A 17,520-nucleotide genomic window follows, 5' to 3' on the forward strand; every position below is an offset into this window, starting at 1 on the left:
ATTAGACCAGAGTGAGGGTTATGTTTTTTATATCGAAGAACTTTTATAATGGTGTGAGTTGTTTTTTTTCTTCTTCTTCTGTTCTTAATTTGTTGCTCCGGTCGTTGGACACCCATTTACCTCTTTCTGTCACCACATACGCAGAGTAAGCAGTGTGTTTGCTTGAAGCTACAATAAGCTAGGCAGTTAACCCCGCCCTTACTGATTCTGTCCGCTCATTTCACAGTCGTTCTTCTAGTTGGTGTGAAAAAGTCCTTTTTCTTTGCCCTGCTCACCACATCCTTACCATAATACTCGCTGTATCTGTATGTTTTTTCATTCTCGTCCGGCTGCACTTCCTCCTCATTGATTTTCACATGTGCAGACTCAAGTTGAATTAGTTTAACCCCAGACTGAAGTTGCTACCAATATCTCCTGTTTTTGATATTTATGCCAAAGAACTGACTGTTTCCTCCAGGATTATGTTCTTGTCTGGGAGTGATGGCGCCCAAATCAGCGTTAAGGCAATTATGGTACCCAAAACCTCCCACTAAAACCCCGAAGAATCAAGTATTTCATTGTTAGCAGCTCCCTGAGGCAAGAAAGTCCACCTGTTAAATCGTAGGGTGTTTAAACATATTAAATCACGGCGAATTCACTTAGAAACATTTCTGAATAAATAAATGTATAATATACTGCTATCATTGGCATCGTCCCACTTTTGATTCGGGTTAATTAGATGCATCTCTGCCTCACAGTGCTTTCCAGAACAACATGGTGCTTATTTGTGTTTTTGTGTGTTAGAGAGTGATCGAAAGCTGTGCTGCCCAAACCAGAGGTGAACCCCTGCACAGCAGTGTTACCTGATCGTTAATGTGTCTTTAAAAAAAAACAAGTTTTTTTTTATCGGATGAGAGCAGGAGCTATTGATTTTTTTAACTGGCAACAGACCATCTGGACAGCAGTAGACTAATGCTGCTCAGTCCGCTGTGGAGGATCTGCTAAAGCCCCGAAACGACCTCCAAATTGTGTGCTGACCTTGTGGATGCAGCCTCAGAGCTCATCTCATCACGCTTAAGTTGATAGATGGTGCAGCCAAAGGCGGCTGACGACAGCCGAGCCCCACCGCATGAGTCCTGGAGATTGTTTTTTTCCGTAAGGATGCCTTTTAGACTTACTAAATTATTTAGAATTGTGATGAAGATGGTGTTCCGCAAAGAAAGGCGAAATAAATATGACAACAGAAGTTTTCATTCCGAAATGTGACATCCACTGGACTCCAAAGACAGAGCGATGGCTGGCATCCATGACAGTGATTGACAGCTGACAGTCTGTCATCTAACATCTATATGCTAAACGAAGATGAAGATGCATGTTGACAGACAGGTATTTTCCAATTAATGCATTAATTAGCTTAATAAATGACCTCTTCAGCAAAGCTATCTGTCATCCTGATTATTGCAGGACGTGAAGCTGCTCATGTGAGGCTTCTCTTTAAAACAAAGTATTGATTTTTATTGTAGTTCTTCATATTCAAGGGCGGCCGCGGACGTTTGCTGTTTTTTACATTAGTGCACAAATGAAAAGTGACTTGACTTCCCTTTTCTCTTCTTCCTTTCTTCTCATATTTCATAGAGTGAAATAACAGCAAACACAAGCCTATTTACACATGAGAGAGCAGAGAGACTCAACCACACCAGCTCGCAAACAGAGACGAGCCGCTGAGAGAGGTTCAAAGGTGCGTAGAGGTTCAGAGTTGGTTGTTATTTATACTTTGACGTCAAACTATCACCTGATGGAACTTTAATCGTAAAGTTCTCACAAACTTACTCGTCTCCAAACTACCCTCTCACCTCTTAGTGGACGTCTGATTAACTATTTGATCCTTCGACATCTAGAAATTTAGATTCTGGTAACGAGCAGAAGTGCCTCACCTCCTTAAACTCAGCTGTGGCTGTACAAAAAAAACTTTATTTAATCTGAAGAGCGGCTCAGTGACGACCGTGATAATTGCACTCACGTGTTGAAGTTTTTTGTCAGCACCTCCGTCGCCTCCCTCACTCTTCTTCTCTCCTGGATTCAGTTTCTCAGGTGCCGCCTTAAAAGTCTTTAAACCTGCACATTTAACAGGAAGCCTTTTCTTTATGTCTGCGTGATTAAAATGTGCGTGTCCATTTCTTAAAGGGGCTCTGTAAGTGCTCATTTCTTTTGTCTGTCTGTGGTTGTGGTTCATGTTTTTATTTATTTATCTTTTAGTAGAGTCAAATGTTATCTCAAATTTATAAAACTGTGAAAGATGTAGAGAAATAAAGGTTTATTAAGTGCTCTAATTGTTCGTCCTAATGTTTGAATTTGACCTTTATTTATCCAGGTCAGGCGTGTTGTACAGGCAGACCAGGACCAATTATTGATCTTAGCCAAGGTAGGGAAGAAATATTATTTTTTGCCTTAGAAATGACAATTTATTCTGTCAGTTGTTTCAATACACAAAATATCACCAGATTTCAGATGAATAATTTTTGAGGTACTGTGGTTTCATTACTGCTCTGAACTGAAAAATCCAAAACAACCAATATAGTAGACTTATAGTTTCAGTATAACCAAATAAAAAAACAAAAGATAGTATTCAATGATTTAAATTGGCAACATAACACAGCAAAAGCACATTTTATATCATGGCCATCATGTTAAATGTGATTTTATTTTTGACTGATTTTCATTTCTACCCTGTGGTTTCTTGTGTAATTTTATGAGAAGAGGAGGTGTCTCTTCTTCCAGAGGTCTCGTTTTTAAATTAAAGTCATTTTAGGCTTTTGATCAGTGCTCTTCTGCAGACCTGTGAGCAGTGAGGGATTGAAATGTTGTCATATTGAAGAAAACTTTGCTGTTTCCAGGTTTACATGGACAGAAACAAAGTGACCGAACACCAGTTAATTATAATCTGACAAAAATTAAATCGCTAACCTTCATTTTGTGGCATCCCTCATTTCCTACAGTTAGATGTCATGTTTTGTGATCTGAGCCTCGTGCGCTCGGAGATTGAACGATTTAGAGGACGACATCTCTGAGCGGCAAGAGGACGAACGGAGGACAGATGTTTATCGAGGCGTTCAGGGGCATCATGGGTCTTGATCAGTGAGGTGTGAGGGTGAATCGTCCTCTGCAGCAGCTGGAGATTGAGTCTTTTTGGAGGAGTTTATGTTAAAAGTTATGTCACAGTGACATTTGAGTCCTTTTTAAAATTTCTGCAGGCACACGGTGTTGTGAAATACACCATTCTGTGCTTTTCAGTTTCTTTGTCTGACTTCCTCTTGCACACATGCGCAGTTATGACAAATTGTCGCACTTCTGTCTCATTTCCAGTCTTTAAACTCACAGCCAACCACACAGCTCCAATTTATACATTCATGAGAAGTCACAGAAGCATGTTGCTTTCAAGGACCTCTTCAATTATGCAGCATTTATTTACTTATTAAAAAGTAATGTGATGCTTTTGCTATAGCATTAACAAGAACACACCGCTTTTCACTGACGGCGTGAAGTGAAAACACAGCAGCCAAACACACAGAAAGCCTCGAAAAGAAGAACGTACAAGGTCTCTGCCTCCAGACAATGGCGGCGTCTACCTGGTTTAATGAATGAGGCTGTTGTGGTGAGAATAGTTCAGGTGTGTTAGTGGAATTTTGCACTACACGAAAACTACGACCCCTACTGGAAGAAAACGCCTGACCTTATATACAGCAGGACATTCAGGTCGTGCCTGTCCTTTGCTTTTCTTTATTCTTCTGTGTGTATTATATATTCTATACCGAATATCAGATAGTTTTATGACTTCACCATGACAGTGAGGATTCTTTTGGGCATTTAAGCTGTTTGACAGTGAAGACTTGGTTAGAAATAGGAAACACTTGTCAGCACACAAAGGAGAATGTGCCCAAAGTTGGGTGAAACTTCCCGTGGAGTCCCAGTATTCGTGTTAAATGATGTTTTGACCTCTCTTCAGGCCCAGCAGTGGGTATCAGGCTGTGCCATCATAAATCTACTGAACCCTCTGACAGGCGACGCCACTCTCTAACCCCGTACCTTTAAGCTGCCGTTAAATCCTACACACGCAAGCAAAGAGCAGATACTCTGCGGTATGACGCGGCCTCATGACTTCTTTGTATCCGCCCGGGCTGAACTGCAGTGACTGGCCCTCTGCCTCGATAGGCAGCCTCTCGTGAATGCCACGGCTTGCGCAGTAGTCCAGCCATCGTCCCGACTAATCTGTCTCCACTACTCTTATAAATAGGTCCTAGTTATAAAAGCAAACCTTTCCACACCATCCTCTGACCTCATGCACATTTAAAGCATCCATGAATGCAGTCCTCGTCCTGAGCAAAGAGCAGATACCCTGCGGATTGATCCATCCTTATATCTGCATTTTATCTGCTTCGGCTAAACTGCAAGACTCTCTGGTTCCGTTGGGCTTATCAATAGCTACTAACCCCTCATGTATGTGCAGAAGTTGTGAGTGTGAGGACATTTTTTTCTGGCCTACACGTCTTAAAATGTCTCTTTTTATAAGTACTTGGTTAGTTAGGTCTAGTATTAAGGTTTGATTAGGCGTGTTAGAGGTTAGGCAACACGTGATGTTCGTGAAGGTCATCACAAGACTACAAGTACAAATGTGTGTGTACTTCTGCAGTACACGGTGGAACAGAACAGCACCAAGAAGTATCTGTTTCCCAGAATATATATATTTTACACACAAACAAAGCTACATTCATACAAACATACATACATACAATCTTACATTCATACAAATACATATCAGTTTATAGGATTTTTTCTTTTATTATAAAAAGCAATTTGATATATTATTACTTTGTATACTGTGTTATACTGTTAGGGCTAGGTCACTGTTAAAAAGCATGCACTTTCTTTTGGTTGTGTCCGGATCAAGTGTTTGCAAATGGCTCCAGGTGTGTGCCACAGGTCACTCTGAGTATTAGATTGGATTGGGTTTACCTCATCAGAACATCCCATCTGACAAGCTGTCAATCAAAGCGAAATACATCAATTAGTTAAACAGTTTTCGGTTGTAACACACGCCTACTTCTGGTGCTAGAAGCAACTTCATCACTTCACTCCAGATTATTCGCGGGGTCTGTTGTATTGCACTGAATTGTCACTTTTCCTCTTCTTGTCCATCCTTTTTTTTTTTTTTTATTAGACTTTCACATCTCTCTGCTGTTCAGCTTTTAGTCCTGGTTCTTTGGTCCAGTTGGTCCAAAACTTTTGTGAATCCAACTTATCCCACACAGTTTGTTTCAGCAGTCACTGAATTTATGTCTCTTGTCTGCCTTTTGTGTTCATTGTCACACGTCATTTTCCACCCTCCCAGCAGTGAGTTATGGGGACTTCTTGGCAAGTAGTTTGTGTACATTACATCCCACGTCTTCGTCTGAAAAGTCTCCTCGCATTTCCTCTGACTTAAAGTGGGTTAATAGTGGGGAAGGGGTTGGGATAGAATAGCTTGATTGATTATTGAAGTATTTATTTCCTGTTTTTGTCAGTTTTCTTTCTGGCCCTGTGATTCAGTTGGTTGCAACGACAACAACGGAGCCCTCCTCCGCCTCTTCATCCTTCTCCAGCAACTGGACAACGCAGGGCGTGACGTCAAACGGTATCCTCTCCGCGACGTATTCGGAGGTCTGTGCTGGCAGTCCTGGGCTTGAGCCTCTGGTCGAGGGGACCTCCTCCCTCAGCGGGGACGGGGTCAAAGAGCACGGCTCCGGCTCTAAGGTTAATGTTACCTCTTCTACCTGTAAAGACAGGAAATTAAAGGACAGTTTGGGATGCTGCAGTCGTGCTGCGTCACAGGCAAGTCGGACTATTCTTCCTTTTTATTAGGCCAGGTGACTGACTGATTGCAGCAGAAATCAGGACCAAGGGTTGTGGGTGTTCCAGTTGAAAGACTTGGTTTGTGGTCATTTAAGATAAGATAAAACTTTATTGATCCCATGCCGGGGGAATTTAGTTGTTACAGATGTAGAAAAAAAAGAACAAACAGGCAATAATCTCTATATATACGTATATTATATACAATGACAGTTTAAAAATAATATTGCCTGAGAAGGATGGCTCAGTTTCACAATGAAAGATTTTGAATTGCACGGGAGTAAAGCAGTAAAATGAACAGTTTATGATCAAACCTTAGAGCAAAGCGGTTAGAGAGGTAACTCACCTTTGTCAGCTCCTCCTCTTCCTCTTCATGCTGCTCAGGGATGTCTTCGGACTCTGGCTCTGGCTCCTCTCCGACCGTCTCCACCACCCCTCCGACAATGTCAGCCATCTGTCCGCTCAGCTGCCCGGCAATCTCCACCTGTAGACAGTTAAGTTTCCTCATTTAATTGCTCAGCTCTTTTTGTTGCGTCCTCTTTTAAACTGGAAGATGATTCAGTGGGTTACTGGCATTCTAACGTGTTAAATCATAGAGATCAATTCTTTAATTTGAGTTTACGGTAACAATCACAGAAAGAAAGAAACAGACAAAGAAGACAGGAAGGAAGATGGATAAGCAGAGTATGAGCTCCCCTGCCCCCCCCCCCACAGTTTGGTTTGCCTGTGCGGGACATCAGAGAGAAAAGACAGATACTTAGATAGGTAAACAGACACAGATGCTGAATCCAAATGCTAAGAGTCGTAAACTTGCGGACTTTACAGCATGCTACTCTGAAGACCGAGCAGGTTTAAATTTGTTCATTGTCAAACTTCATCAGGTCCGCTACAGGCTGTCATGCAGACTTTTGGCAGTGCTCCATGCAGGTTTCCAGCCTGTCTCCTACCTTGCCGACTTCCCTGGCAGTTTCTCCCATCATTCACTGCACTACAGATGTGTGCTAAATATGCCTGCTGATATAAAAAAAAAAAAAGCCAGATCCAGAAGACAGAAACAAATTAGCCAAGTTGAATGTCAGACATGAAGGAAAATGACCAAAAAAGCTATTCCTGTTTAGAATATCAGCATCAACCTGATATTTCTATCATTATGTGCCTGAGAAATGAGATAAAATCAGGTAAAGCATCTTCCTGCAACAAGAAGAGAGTATTAAATGCATAATAAGACATGTTGTAATTGTTTCAATGACTCTTCTCTCACTTGCTCTGCTGTCCAGTTTGCCTGTGACTATATATACAGTCACGCGACCTTGTGCCCTTGCAAACTCTCATAGCTGTTCTGTCAGAATATATATTAAACCTGGGGTGGGGAACCTCCAGCCTCCAGTCTGGCCCGTGAGGAAGTTCAGAAATACAAAAAAACAATACTTTTTTTCAGGGATAAAGAAAATAACATTACATCATGGTAACCGTCAACAAAACGGAAGCAGATGCAGAGTGTCGCACTTTCAGTCATTACAATACCGAAACGTGCTAAACTATATGAGCTGCAAGGACAAATGTGCTGAGATAAAGTTAACGGTGGCGTTTGGATGCCCAACAAGCAGCTTTCATGAGAGCAAGCTAACATCTCAGAAGCTAAAACCTCATTCAGAAGGAGAATCAGTGAAGGAGAGCCTCGTTGCTGCTGTGGAGCTGCTAACACCAGACAAAGTAAAACTACTCCAGGGTGTCAGTTTGTCTGGAATCATTCATAGAGATGAAGGAAAACCGGACGTGGACATCAGGTGTCTGTCTGATTTGACCTTCACGGTAGACCTCTTGCAGCTTCTCAGCTCTCTGCTTTCAAATGAGGAAGTGAAATTAAAGCTGTGACAACTGGAAAGAGAAAACACTGCATGTTTCTCCTCTACAATAACAAAACCTGCTCTGACGTTTGAATACACTGCTGAGTGAAAACCTCTCAGGCGTTTGGTGAGAGGTTTCAGGACATGAAGAAATGAGCATGTTTGCTGTTTAATGTGGAAACAGCTGATGTTTCTGAGAACCTGCAACATGAAATCACTGAGCTGCAAAGCCACAATCTGCTACTGTGAGCAGCTCTTTTCAAAACTGCCTCTTGCAGAGACTCAGTTCTGACCCAAACCTGGAAAACCATCATCATCATCATCATCGTCACTACTATCTGGCATCAGATGCCTCGCCAAAGAGAAGCAGTTCCAGCCATCGCAGAGGTTAGTGTGATGTCTGTGCTTAATAATTTAGTTTGGCCACGGCTGACGCCAGGGGGGGTCTGACAGTTGCTGGCCTCCCCCATCCCCCGTCGCATATGCATTATAAGCTTCTCAGGTGCCCCACCACTGAGTATGGCCCTCAAAGGATGTCATAAATTTGAAATGGCCCTGGAAAAACAGGACAGGAAAAACATTCCCCACCCCTGCGCTAAACTACCATCCAGTCCGCAAAGTCTATAATCTGACCATTTGGATTCAGCAGGCAAGCGCCTACGTGGTGTGCCTCGACCTGCGCAGCTCCCCACAGGTCAGCTAGCCGAGGGTGGGTGGGAGGGCCGAGACTGTGGATGGTGCTGTTGGGAGTGGCTTGGAGGGAATGGGAGGCACTATGTGGCCTGTGTTCCATAGACTGTAGTAAGAGAGGGGAAAGGAAAAAGAAAGAGAATTAATGACTGACTGTAAATCAGCTTAATATATTATCAAGGGATTGATTTGGCTATTGATCAATACTCAATCAATGACTCTACAGTTGCTTCGCCAGTAACCACATTTCTTGGTGTTTAAAACTTTTTTTTTGCAAATAAAAACTTTGCCTTTAGTCCAAACTTCTGAAAGCTATAGTGAAATGCTGCATCCCAGCACATCGTGCCAAAACAAGTTTTCTTCTCCAGCATTTAGCAATGTTTAGCAGAGACGTGTGTAGGAGGAGGATACTTTTGCCACTTATTTATTTATTTATTTATTTTCCACTTTCTTCTAGTCTCTAATAATTGTCTCCATCAACTTTTAATACCCCTTTAAATTACGAGTCAGGATAGGTGCTGCAGGGAAAAGTGGGGAATTGTCTCCGTCTTAAGCTTTGAGTGATGCTCAGAAAACTGACTGACTGATTGAAAAGCTTTATTAGAAATGTAATGTCTCATTCACAAGAGAAACCATATACTGTAATACACACAGTAAAGCTAACAAGCTAATTTCCGTTGCGGTCTCAGTTCAGTACACCTTTTCTACGACACAGTTCCTGACCTTTTCAAGTTATTATTTCATAACCCTCAGTTAGTTAATGAGCTCTCAGATGTACCAATGCAAGAACAGCCAGTGAAGCTGAAAAGGTATTTTGGTGTCACAGTTCATCATGACTCACTTCATTTGCAGAAAACCTCCCAGCAGCCTGAGAGCTGGACGTCAGCGGCTGAAGTACACCAATAAAAGCCGCACATCCCGCGCATCTGCTGTGTGTTTGCAGTACTAGTATTCTGAGATGCTGTTGCCACTCTTGGTCAAATTTAGACTCCCAGCTGTTGCTGCTAGATGCCATGTTGTTGGTGCCAGAGTCATTAATAATGCACTGCGTAAATGATCAGTCTCAGCTCTACTGACCTGTTGTTGGTACTGCAGAAGCTGTTGCTGCTGGTAGTGGTGAAGTTGTTGAAGCTGTTGGAGTTGGTTGTGCTGCTGCAGCGTGAGATGAGTCTGGTGCTGCTGGAGGTAACCCCCTACTGTCCCCTCATACCCCTCACCAGGTGTCCCCCCTGCTCCACTGCTGCCACCTGGAACAACCACGAAACACGTTAGCACGGCGCCTTATGCTCAGAGACACAGTCGAATGTTTAGACACAATGCAAGAGAGAAGATAGAGTCCTCGCCAGCAGCCATGATGTAGGAGCCTGCAGCAGGTGAGGCCACGCCCGAGGGCTGGCTGGTGATTGGGTCCCAGGCGTCTGAGGACGACAGGCAGTACAGGCCCTGTGAGACGTAGGTGTGAGGCCAGACATCCGCAGAGGAGTGGTGGAGCACCTGGTCTGCGTGGGCAAACACAGGGGGGACACGGGAGAATTTAGACAGTTTAAGAGGAAAAGGACAAAGAACAACGAGAAAGAGAGGAGAAGAGAGATGGATGGAGTCCACCAGGATACTGAGGCAATACAAGCTGCGGCAACAAGTAAAAGACAACACAATTAAATTCTGCAGAAAAGACTGAAGCATCCCCCCCGCTCACCTTTCCATTCAAGTTCAAGATTTTTCTAATGCAAATACAATGTAAAGTAAAGTGACGAGCATCTTAAAATGAAAAGACACATGAAAGATATCCAGATAAAGAAGATACTTAAATCCAACCTCAGACCCAGAGCTGTTGATTCAATCATTCGCAGCACAGTTTAGATGCTCTTATAAAGCCATACACAGGGATAAACCTTATCTCATCCGACAACGACACACTGATATAACTTTAATAGGAGTTTGATTAGCCTATCTGGAGCAGCGATGCTATTATAAAGTATAATTCATGGAGGGCGGCTGAACACTCGGGGTGTGGAGGAGAAACATCCCCTCAGACCTAACGCTGATATTAAGTAGCTCTTTAATCGTTGCTGTCTGTCTGTGTGTGTGTGTGTGCGTGTGTGTTGCTGTTGCATGCTAGATAAAGCACAGAGCAGAGCCCATATGGTGTTGTTAATGAGAGCAGGGCTAAGTCCTTGTGCTAACCTACAGGGTCCCTCAGGGTTTGGACAGCGCTCTGCAAAACACCAGCAAGAACTAAAAAAGAAAGCGTTTACTGTGTTACACACACGTCCTGGTTTCAAGTGAGATTTTTCTTATTTTTGAACAACCGCAAAAAACTGCCACAGAATTGTTTGTTGTGTTTGGATTATATGGCTGTTCCTGTGGGGTCAGATGGGGTTTTCCTAATCTTGCCTGAGCAAATTGCTCTCTTTCCTTCCTTTCTCTCCGTTTTATCATCCTATGTGCAACTAAACTGAACAGACATCTTACCACCTGGGGCTCAAACCACAAATCAGGATATGAGTTTGTTTCCCCAAACTGTTTTGTGCATTCAGCCGAGTGTAAAGTGAAATGCTCTTTAACTTCACTTTTCATGCAGTTCGTTCCTTTTTTTGAATACAACTCGTCTTTTAGGTTTGGGCTAAATTCTCTTACCCGAGCACTCGTGACACTCCATCACAATGTGTTCTGATATTTCAGAAATGACGGGCTGTCATCTGGATTTGTCATTTGGACGTTTTTGAGTAAGTGCCCGGTAGCAGTGAAAGGCAGAAATGTGCAGCTGTGTGCCCGCCCTCCAAAAGTCCTTTACAGCTGGTTGGCAGAATAACTGACGTGGCTGTTTTTAGTTTCCAACAGGGCTCTAATTTTCCCAAACTGTGCATCTATGCATATTAGAGAACATAAGAGTTTAGGGTCCAAAGACACGACTGAGGGGAGTGTCTACACTTTGCAGGATCTCCATCCTGCAGTGAGAATGCAGCATATGTAGTTATGTTGTAACTATGTTAGTGGTTTAGGTGTTAGATGACTCACTCCCTCCCATATTTTATAAAACCTCTGACTGTAGTTTTAACCTGCTCCCACACTATGTGCCATCAAGGTAATAGATTATAACCAAGTAGTGCAGCAGTTTACAAGTAGAGGCACTGAGAGCTTAACCATGCCCTATTGGGATTTGTGGAAGAAACTGCAGTACCTCTGCTGGTGATGCTCTCCTGGTTGACCTCACTGAGATGAGCCACACTGCCCTGGTTGGAGCCGGCTCCCATACTCTCCCCGTCCATCGAGTTCCAGCCGAACAGAGTCGCCTCAGAGATTGCAAACTGCTGCATGATGCCTAAAGGAGGGATTACGAGCAGTCTCAAAGCCAGCTGAGGTGCAGCAGTACGGATTCTCATGACAGCAGCGTGTAATGATAAAAGGAAGATCTTGTAACTCGCTTGGAAGTGCACAAAACAAATCCCTGCCCAAGCTTTGCTAACACATACAGAAATTAATTAGTAATAAAAACAAACAAGAGGCAACAATAGTCATTAACATGGAGAAACAGGATGTTTGGGACGGGGCTGGATAGATGTTGCAGATAAATGTGTGACTAACTGTCAAAAAGTATTTATTTAACTTTGCTAGATGTACCAGATGGTCCTGAACCAATAAGATTTTCCAAGAATCAGTGAAGAAAAATGGTTCACCAGCAGGAAGCAAACATTAATAATCAAGAAAAAGATACCAGGGTGATAAATCTTTCCGGGTTTTCACTATTTTACAATTACATTTCAACTTTTGTTACTAAGAGTTTTCTTTTCTCAGATGTACGCTCACCTGCAGCAAAGCGAGCCTCCTTCTCGCCATCACTGAGGTCGCTGTAAGCGTCATTCTCCATCCTCCTCTCCTTTTCCCTCTGCAGGTTGGTATGCCCCGCGCCCCCCATCGGCCCTGCGGATGGTTTGCCCCAGCTCTGCCATTCGATCATGTGGGCAACACGACCCTGGGCCATGGCAGTGGGCTTGGTCACTTTGTCCTTCATGGAGCGGGTCACACCTAGAACAGGTATGGGAGGAGCAGGAGGGGCAGACCAGCAGCACACAGACAAACACACACACACACACACACACAAATACTGTCAAAACTACTTCTGGCCTCTGCAGCTGATGACACCTCCAGCTGAGGCTTGGGGGGGGGGGGGGGGTGATAATGAGAAACTGTATAATGTTTTAGGAAAACTGTTTAATACATGAAACCATAATAAATAATGCCAATGGGGTAATAAATGTTATGGTATGAATGTATTCAGAGAGAGGGTGTGAGAACATGGAAATGACCTTGCAGCTACTTTGCATTAAAAGTACAGAAAAATTCAGAAAAAAATCAGATTCTGTGCTGAAGAAAAAAATATAAATATATCCACAGGAGGTTCTTTGATCACAATTTTTCTTTTTTAGCAACAGTCTGCTCCATATTCACACCTTGACACCGGCCATTAAGCTCCCCTGCTGGAGTAGTTGGGGTTGAATGCCTTGCTGAAAAACACAATAGTGCTTTGAATATGTCTGTGAAACGCACGTGCCTCTGACCTTTAAACATCTGCCCGTCACATCTACAGGACAAAAACCTTTTACATTTGTCGCTTTTCAGTGATTACTTTCACGCTGATCGTCAAAATGAGTCAGGCACCGCTCGCCATCTATTCATATCAATCACATCATTATCTGCTGTTTTAGATGATAATGATGTGACTGATATGAATGAGCAGAGACCGGTGTAGAGCGGCAGTCCGACAAACGTCACACAGGAGAGCTCATATAGCAATGAGTGGGTTTCTGCCTCTTAAACGTGGGGCGAATAGTTTGGTCTTCCTCTTGAGTCTTGGAAGCCAACATCAAAAAATTAATAATTACAAGTTCTGCTGACCACATTCAAGCAAGGATGTCTTTCTTTTCTTTTCAACACGTCAACCTCTTAGGGATCTAAATAAAATGTAAAGTATGAACAAACTATGAGTAATTCTTGAACAATCAAATAAATTAGCTGATGACTGCTACAGGTATTGGAATACCTGCTAAATCTTCAGGTCAGGTGGTGAACAGGAGCGAGGTCAAAGGTCAGTTGACATGAGCTAACCGTGGCGACAAATGAGACAGGGCTGCCCGTGTGCTCCTTAGAGTTTGTTGAACTGAACAAGGATGACGGCTGAAACCCTGACAGACCCGTATTAATAATTAAAGCCATTACTCATCTCCTGGTAAACAGAATAAATGAGATTCATTAGACTTCGCGTAATTAAAAACGTGTTACAGAGACTGAGAGAGGCAGAGGCAAGTAATCCTTGGGTGTAAACAGAACGCCGAGAAGGGTCCACTGGCAAATCTCTGCCCAATTAAGATGCAAATATAGGATTCAAACTAGGGACATATACACTGAGTCAAATGCTTGCAGAGAGGCTGATCGATAAAAAATTAAATTAAAATCAAACAGGCATGAATAAACAGAGACAGAGCTTCGGAAATTGCTCCCCCGGTCCAGGGGGCAAGTTACAGGCTGAGTTATAAATAGAAACAGTTTTTCCCCTTAGACAAAGAGAGCCAATCTCATTTGAAAATCAAACACTCCCTGCAGAGCCTAATTGGGGATGGAAATAGGAATGGAAAGAATGGGATGAGGGATGAGGGAGGGTGTTGGGGCATTGGCTATCCAAAGGCTCAAAAAAAACAATAATGCTATACACCGTTAAATGATAGCAACAGATTTATTTAAAGTGCACCAGACACGACACTTTTTACACAAACACTGAGGTGCTACACTTAAACACTACGAAGCACAGAGCACTACAGTTTGAAGCACAGAGCACGAGATAGCACAAAGGAGGCACCAGCCACTCGAAGTCACGACACTGCACGAAAGAGTCACTACTGGGCCACACCGCCACCATCAATGCCACATTACAGATACACTACATTTCCCAACACGCCTGTGGAGATGCTTCAGTAAGTAATTAAAGTAAGTAATCTCACTTACTTTAGTCTCTTTGAAATCAAAGATCTGATTGGATTTCCATCAATGACTCTGCAAAATGTGTCTGTCATTGACGTCTGCTGTTGATATCAATGGAAGAGAAGGGAAAGTAGGGAGTGATATAGGAAGGGGCACCCACAGGGGCGGCCATGTTGGTTCCAAGCTCCTCCTCCTCCTCCTGCTGCTCTAGAGTGAAGGTGTCTGTTGAGGCAAAGTTTGATTTACAAAGTCCGCCATTTATGGCAAAGGTGAAAAGATCATTTCTGTTTTGTGTTTTTTAGTGTGTCAGACAAGTCTTTGGCCTGCGAGCGGTGCAGAAACCAAGTGAAAGTAAAGGCAGAATGGAGTTTTTTTTATACACACAGATGCTCCAGATGCAGAAATTGTTGCTGTTTTTATGGATGCATTATGGTTAAGCTCTGTAGGCTATTCAGCAGAGATGTTTGAGTAATAGATCAGTGAGTTTAATGTGGACTCAGATCAGTCTCAATATAATGAATGCACACAGAGGGATTCACCCATGTATTGTGGAGTTTATTTATAAATGACTCTCCATATAAATATTTTTAATACACACAGACAAAAATAGTTATCGCATACATAATCACATTAAATAATATCCCTCAATCTCTATGCTCATGTGATTGGCTGAAACGGCAGGAGCCATCTGATTGGCTACAGATAATTTCCTGTCATGGCGCCACAGCAGAGGAAAACACGCACACACACACACACACACACACACACACACACACACACACACATGCAGTGAAGTTCACACACGACAAGCAGCTTCAACAGTCTGTGTATAAATGTAACGACATCCAAACAGGTTTTTAATTAAAAATGCTAATTATTTTAAACATATGCGTTTGTGGATTTCTACTGCATGTATTTAAAACAAGAAATATTTTCGTGTGCATCAGAAATACATTTGGGAATCTTATTTTCTTATTTTATCTACAATGCTAACAATTTATTTACATACTGTACAAATTCCAAAATCCATTTTTGAATCTTCTGTGTGCACTCGTTAATACTGAGACAGGTCCGACTCAATAGTTTAAAAGCTTTATGATGCTGTGAGGAGGGAATTTACCACTCGGACGCTCTTCTGCCTGGACAGTCGAGATGTAAACGGTTAACCTGCTGTGTTCACGTCAGCGATCTACTAGCCGTGTGCTACTGTGCAGTGCTGCACATTGCTGGATGACGTTGCAGCACAGTTGGTCCAGATTCAGTGTTTTTGCCAGATAACTTTTGTTTTTTTAACTCCATTCTGCAAAGTGGAATGAGTGTTTTTTTTGCCTAGCAACAGCCACACGGACCTTAACATAATGAAGCTGATGCTAAATGAAAGATAACACTGATTATTTTATTTTTAGCTTGTTTACATGCCCCATTTACTCTCATTTACATTGTAGCAGCTCCAGCAGATTCTATCTGGTGATTAAACCTCACATTGATCATTTGGCTGCTGCGCTACTCTGGCACCAAGTAACCGTCTGAGCATCACACGAAGAGAAACCAAAAATGATCTTTTACACACCAGGGAGAGGAAGTTTAGCCCCTGTCAGGTCTCAACAACAACTTCACCCTCGGCCCTCTGTGGAGCATGTGGAGGCAACATGGGGGCTGTTTTACCATCTAGCAGCACAGACACACACCTGACACACCTGTCAGAGAGGACTTAGCCAGGGCACCGATCCCATAGGAGTTGTTGGACTTCCTCTTGAGACGAGGCAGAATGGAAGTAGTGTCCTCCATGGACAACTGAAGAGAGAGGGAGGGAGGTGAGGCGTGGACGAGAGAATGCAAGAGGAGGGAGGGTGTAGATTAAAGCGAAAGGAGAAAATGCCAATGTGACAGGAAAAATGACAAAACAAGAATAGATGAGAGAGAAAGATAAATGCAAGACAGAAAATGGAGTACAAGAAATTGAGGTGAAGAGAGCAGATGATTGAAGATTCAGAGAACAGTTTGAGGGAGATAGAAGAAGAAGAGAGGTTGTAGTAGAGGGAATAAGAAAGGACGGTTAATTATTTGAACACCTTTTAAATGTCTTACAGGGATCATTGATTGAAAAGACGGAAATTGTAGATATACTGCAGCTAAAAGGGAAAATGGATACTTAAGTGGTGATTCAAAAGCAATTTAAATGGACAGCGGAGAGTCTTGTGAGCACAGCAGCTGGAAATTGGCACAAAATCATCATGAAAAAACTGATGATATGGAACAGTTATTAATGGATATAGTGTTTTCACTGGTCAAACGTAAAAATGCTTTTATACAGTGCAAAGATTGGTGGATAATAGTGAAAACAGCAGCTAAGAGACTTGTTAATTCAGACAGATAGATAATAGATGATGAGAGAATGTGTTGCTTCTTTTGCTCAAGGACTCTTTGAACCTATGTTCTCTAGTTTAACAGCATCCTTCCCTCTCACTCTGCTTTCCCGTTCCTCTGAGGCCATTTTTGACCCCGACATGGCTCATTTTACTCATCTCAAGTGCTCTTGCTTATCTCCACCCTTTGAATGAAAAAACTAAGAGAGCTCATGTGAAATACATGCAGCAATTTGAAGCAACAAGTGAAATCCCCCCCAGAAGAACACAACATAACAGTACATACAGCCTCAGTGAGTGTGATGTAATGTTAGAATTGCGTAATATTTGAGGATAAAATGACCCATTGAACATATTCCACGTGCTGGACAGGACTCCTAAAGAACTGCATCAGTGCTTTTAGAGGACGGTCTAAGTACGCTCAGTTGTGCAGCAGCAGCGAGCATGAGCAACCTGAAATCGCTCGTGCTTGTGTGAGTTCTACTGTACTTCCCAGCGCCAGCGCTTGTGGCAAATCAACCAGCAAGCTAATGAACAGAGAGAGAACAGAGCCTGGCTCTTAATGAGGTCCTCCCAACAGCTAATTACAGTGGGAAATAGTGGGAAAAACATGTGGACTCTGGTACACCGGGGACTGTGTGATAGATGTGATGTAATATTTGGAGTTAAACTGCATTCATTACAACATAAAGGCAAACTGATCTGATGTGGTCCCTCTGTGGTGTGTAAGTGGAGTATCACCATATCTGCTGTATACCCTGTGCATGTAACAGTAACAT

The 17,520-nt window shown here is 42.7% G+C and overlaps 1 protein-coding gene across 1 annotated transcript; it reads right to left on the reverse strand.

Moving 5' to 3' along the window:
- Positions 1-4,809: 4,809 nt before the first annotated feature.
- Positions 4,810-12,425, reverse strand: fam131ba (family with sequence similarity 131 member Ba). The gene is made up of 7 exons (XM_041955225.1): positions 12,207-12,425; positions 11,581-11,721; positions 9,743-9,898; positions 9,477-9,646; positions 8,386-8,505; positions 6,209-6,346; positions 4,810-5,786 (listed from the first exon to the last, which is right to left on the reverse strand). Exons 1-7 carry the CDS (start codon positions 12,409-12,411, stop codon positions 5,559-5,561), a joined length of 1,158 nt encoding a protein of 385 aa, XP_041811159.1. The 5' UTR covers positions 12,412-12,425; the 3' UTR covers positions 4,810-5,558.
- Between the last annotated feature and the right edge of the window lie 5,095 nt (positions 12,426-17,520).

This window comes from Chelmon rostratus, chromosome 16, assembly GCF_017976325.1.
Source record: "Chelmon rostratus isolate fCheRos1 chromosome 16, fCheRos1.pri, whole genome shotgun sequence".
Classification (NCBI taxonomy): Eukaryota; Metazoa; Chordata; class Actinopteri; order Chaetodontiformes; family Chaetodontidae; genus Chelmon; species Chelmon rostratus.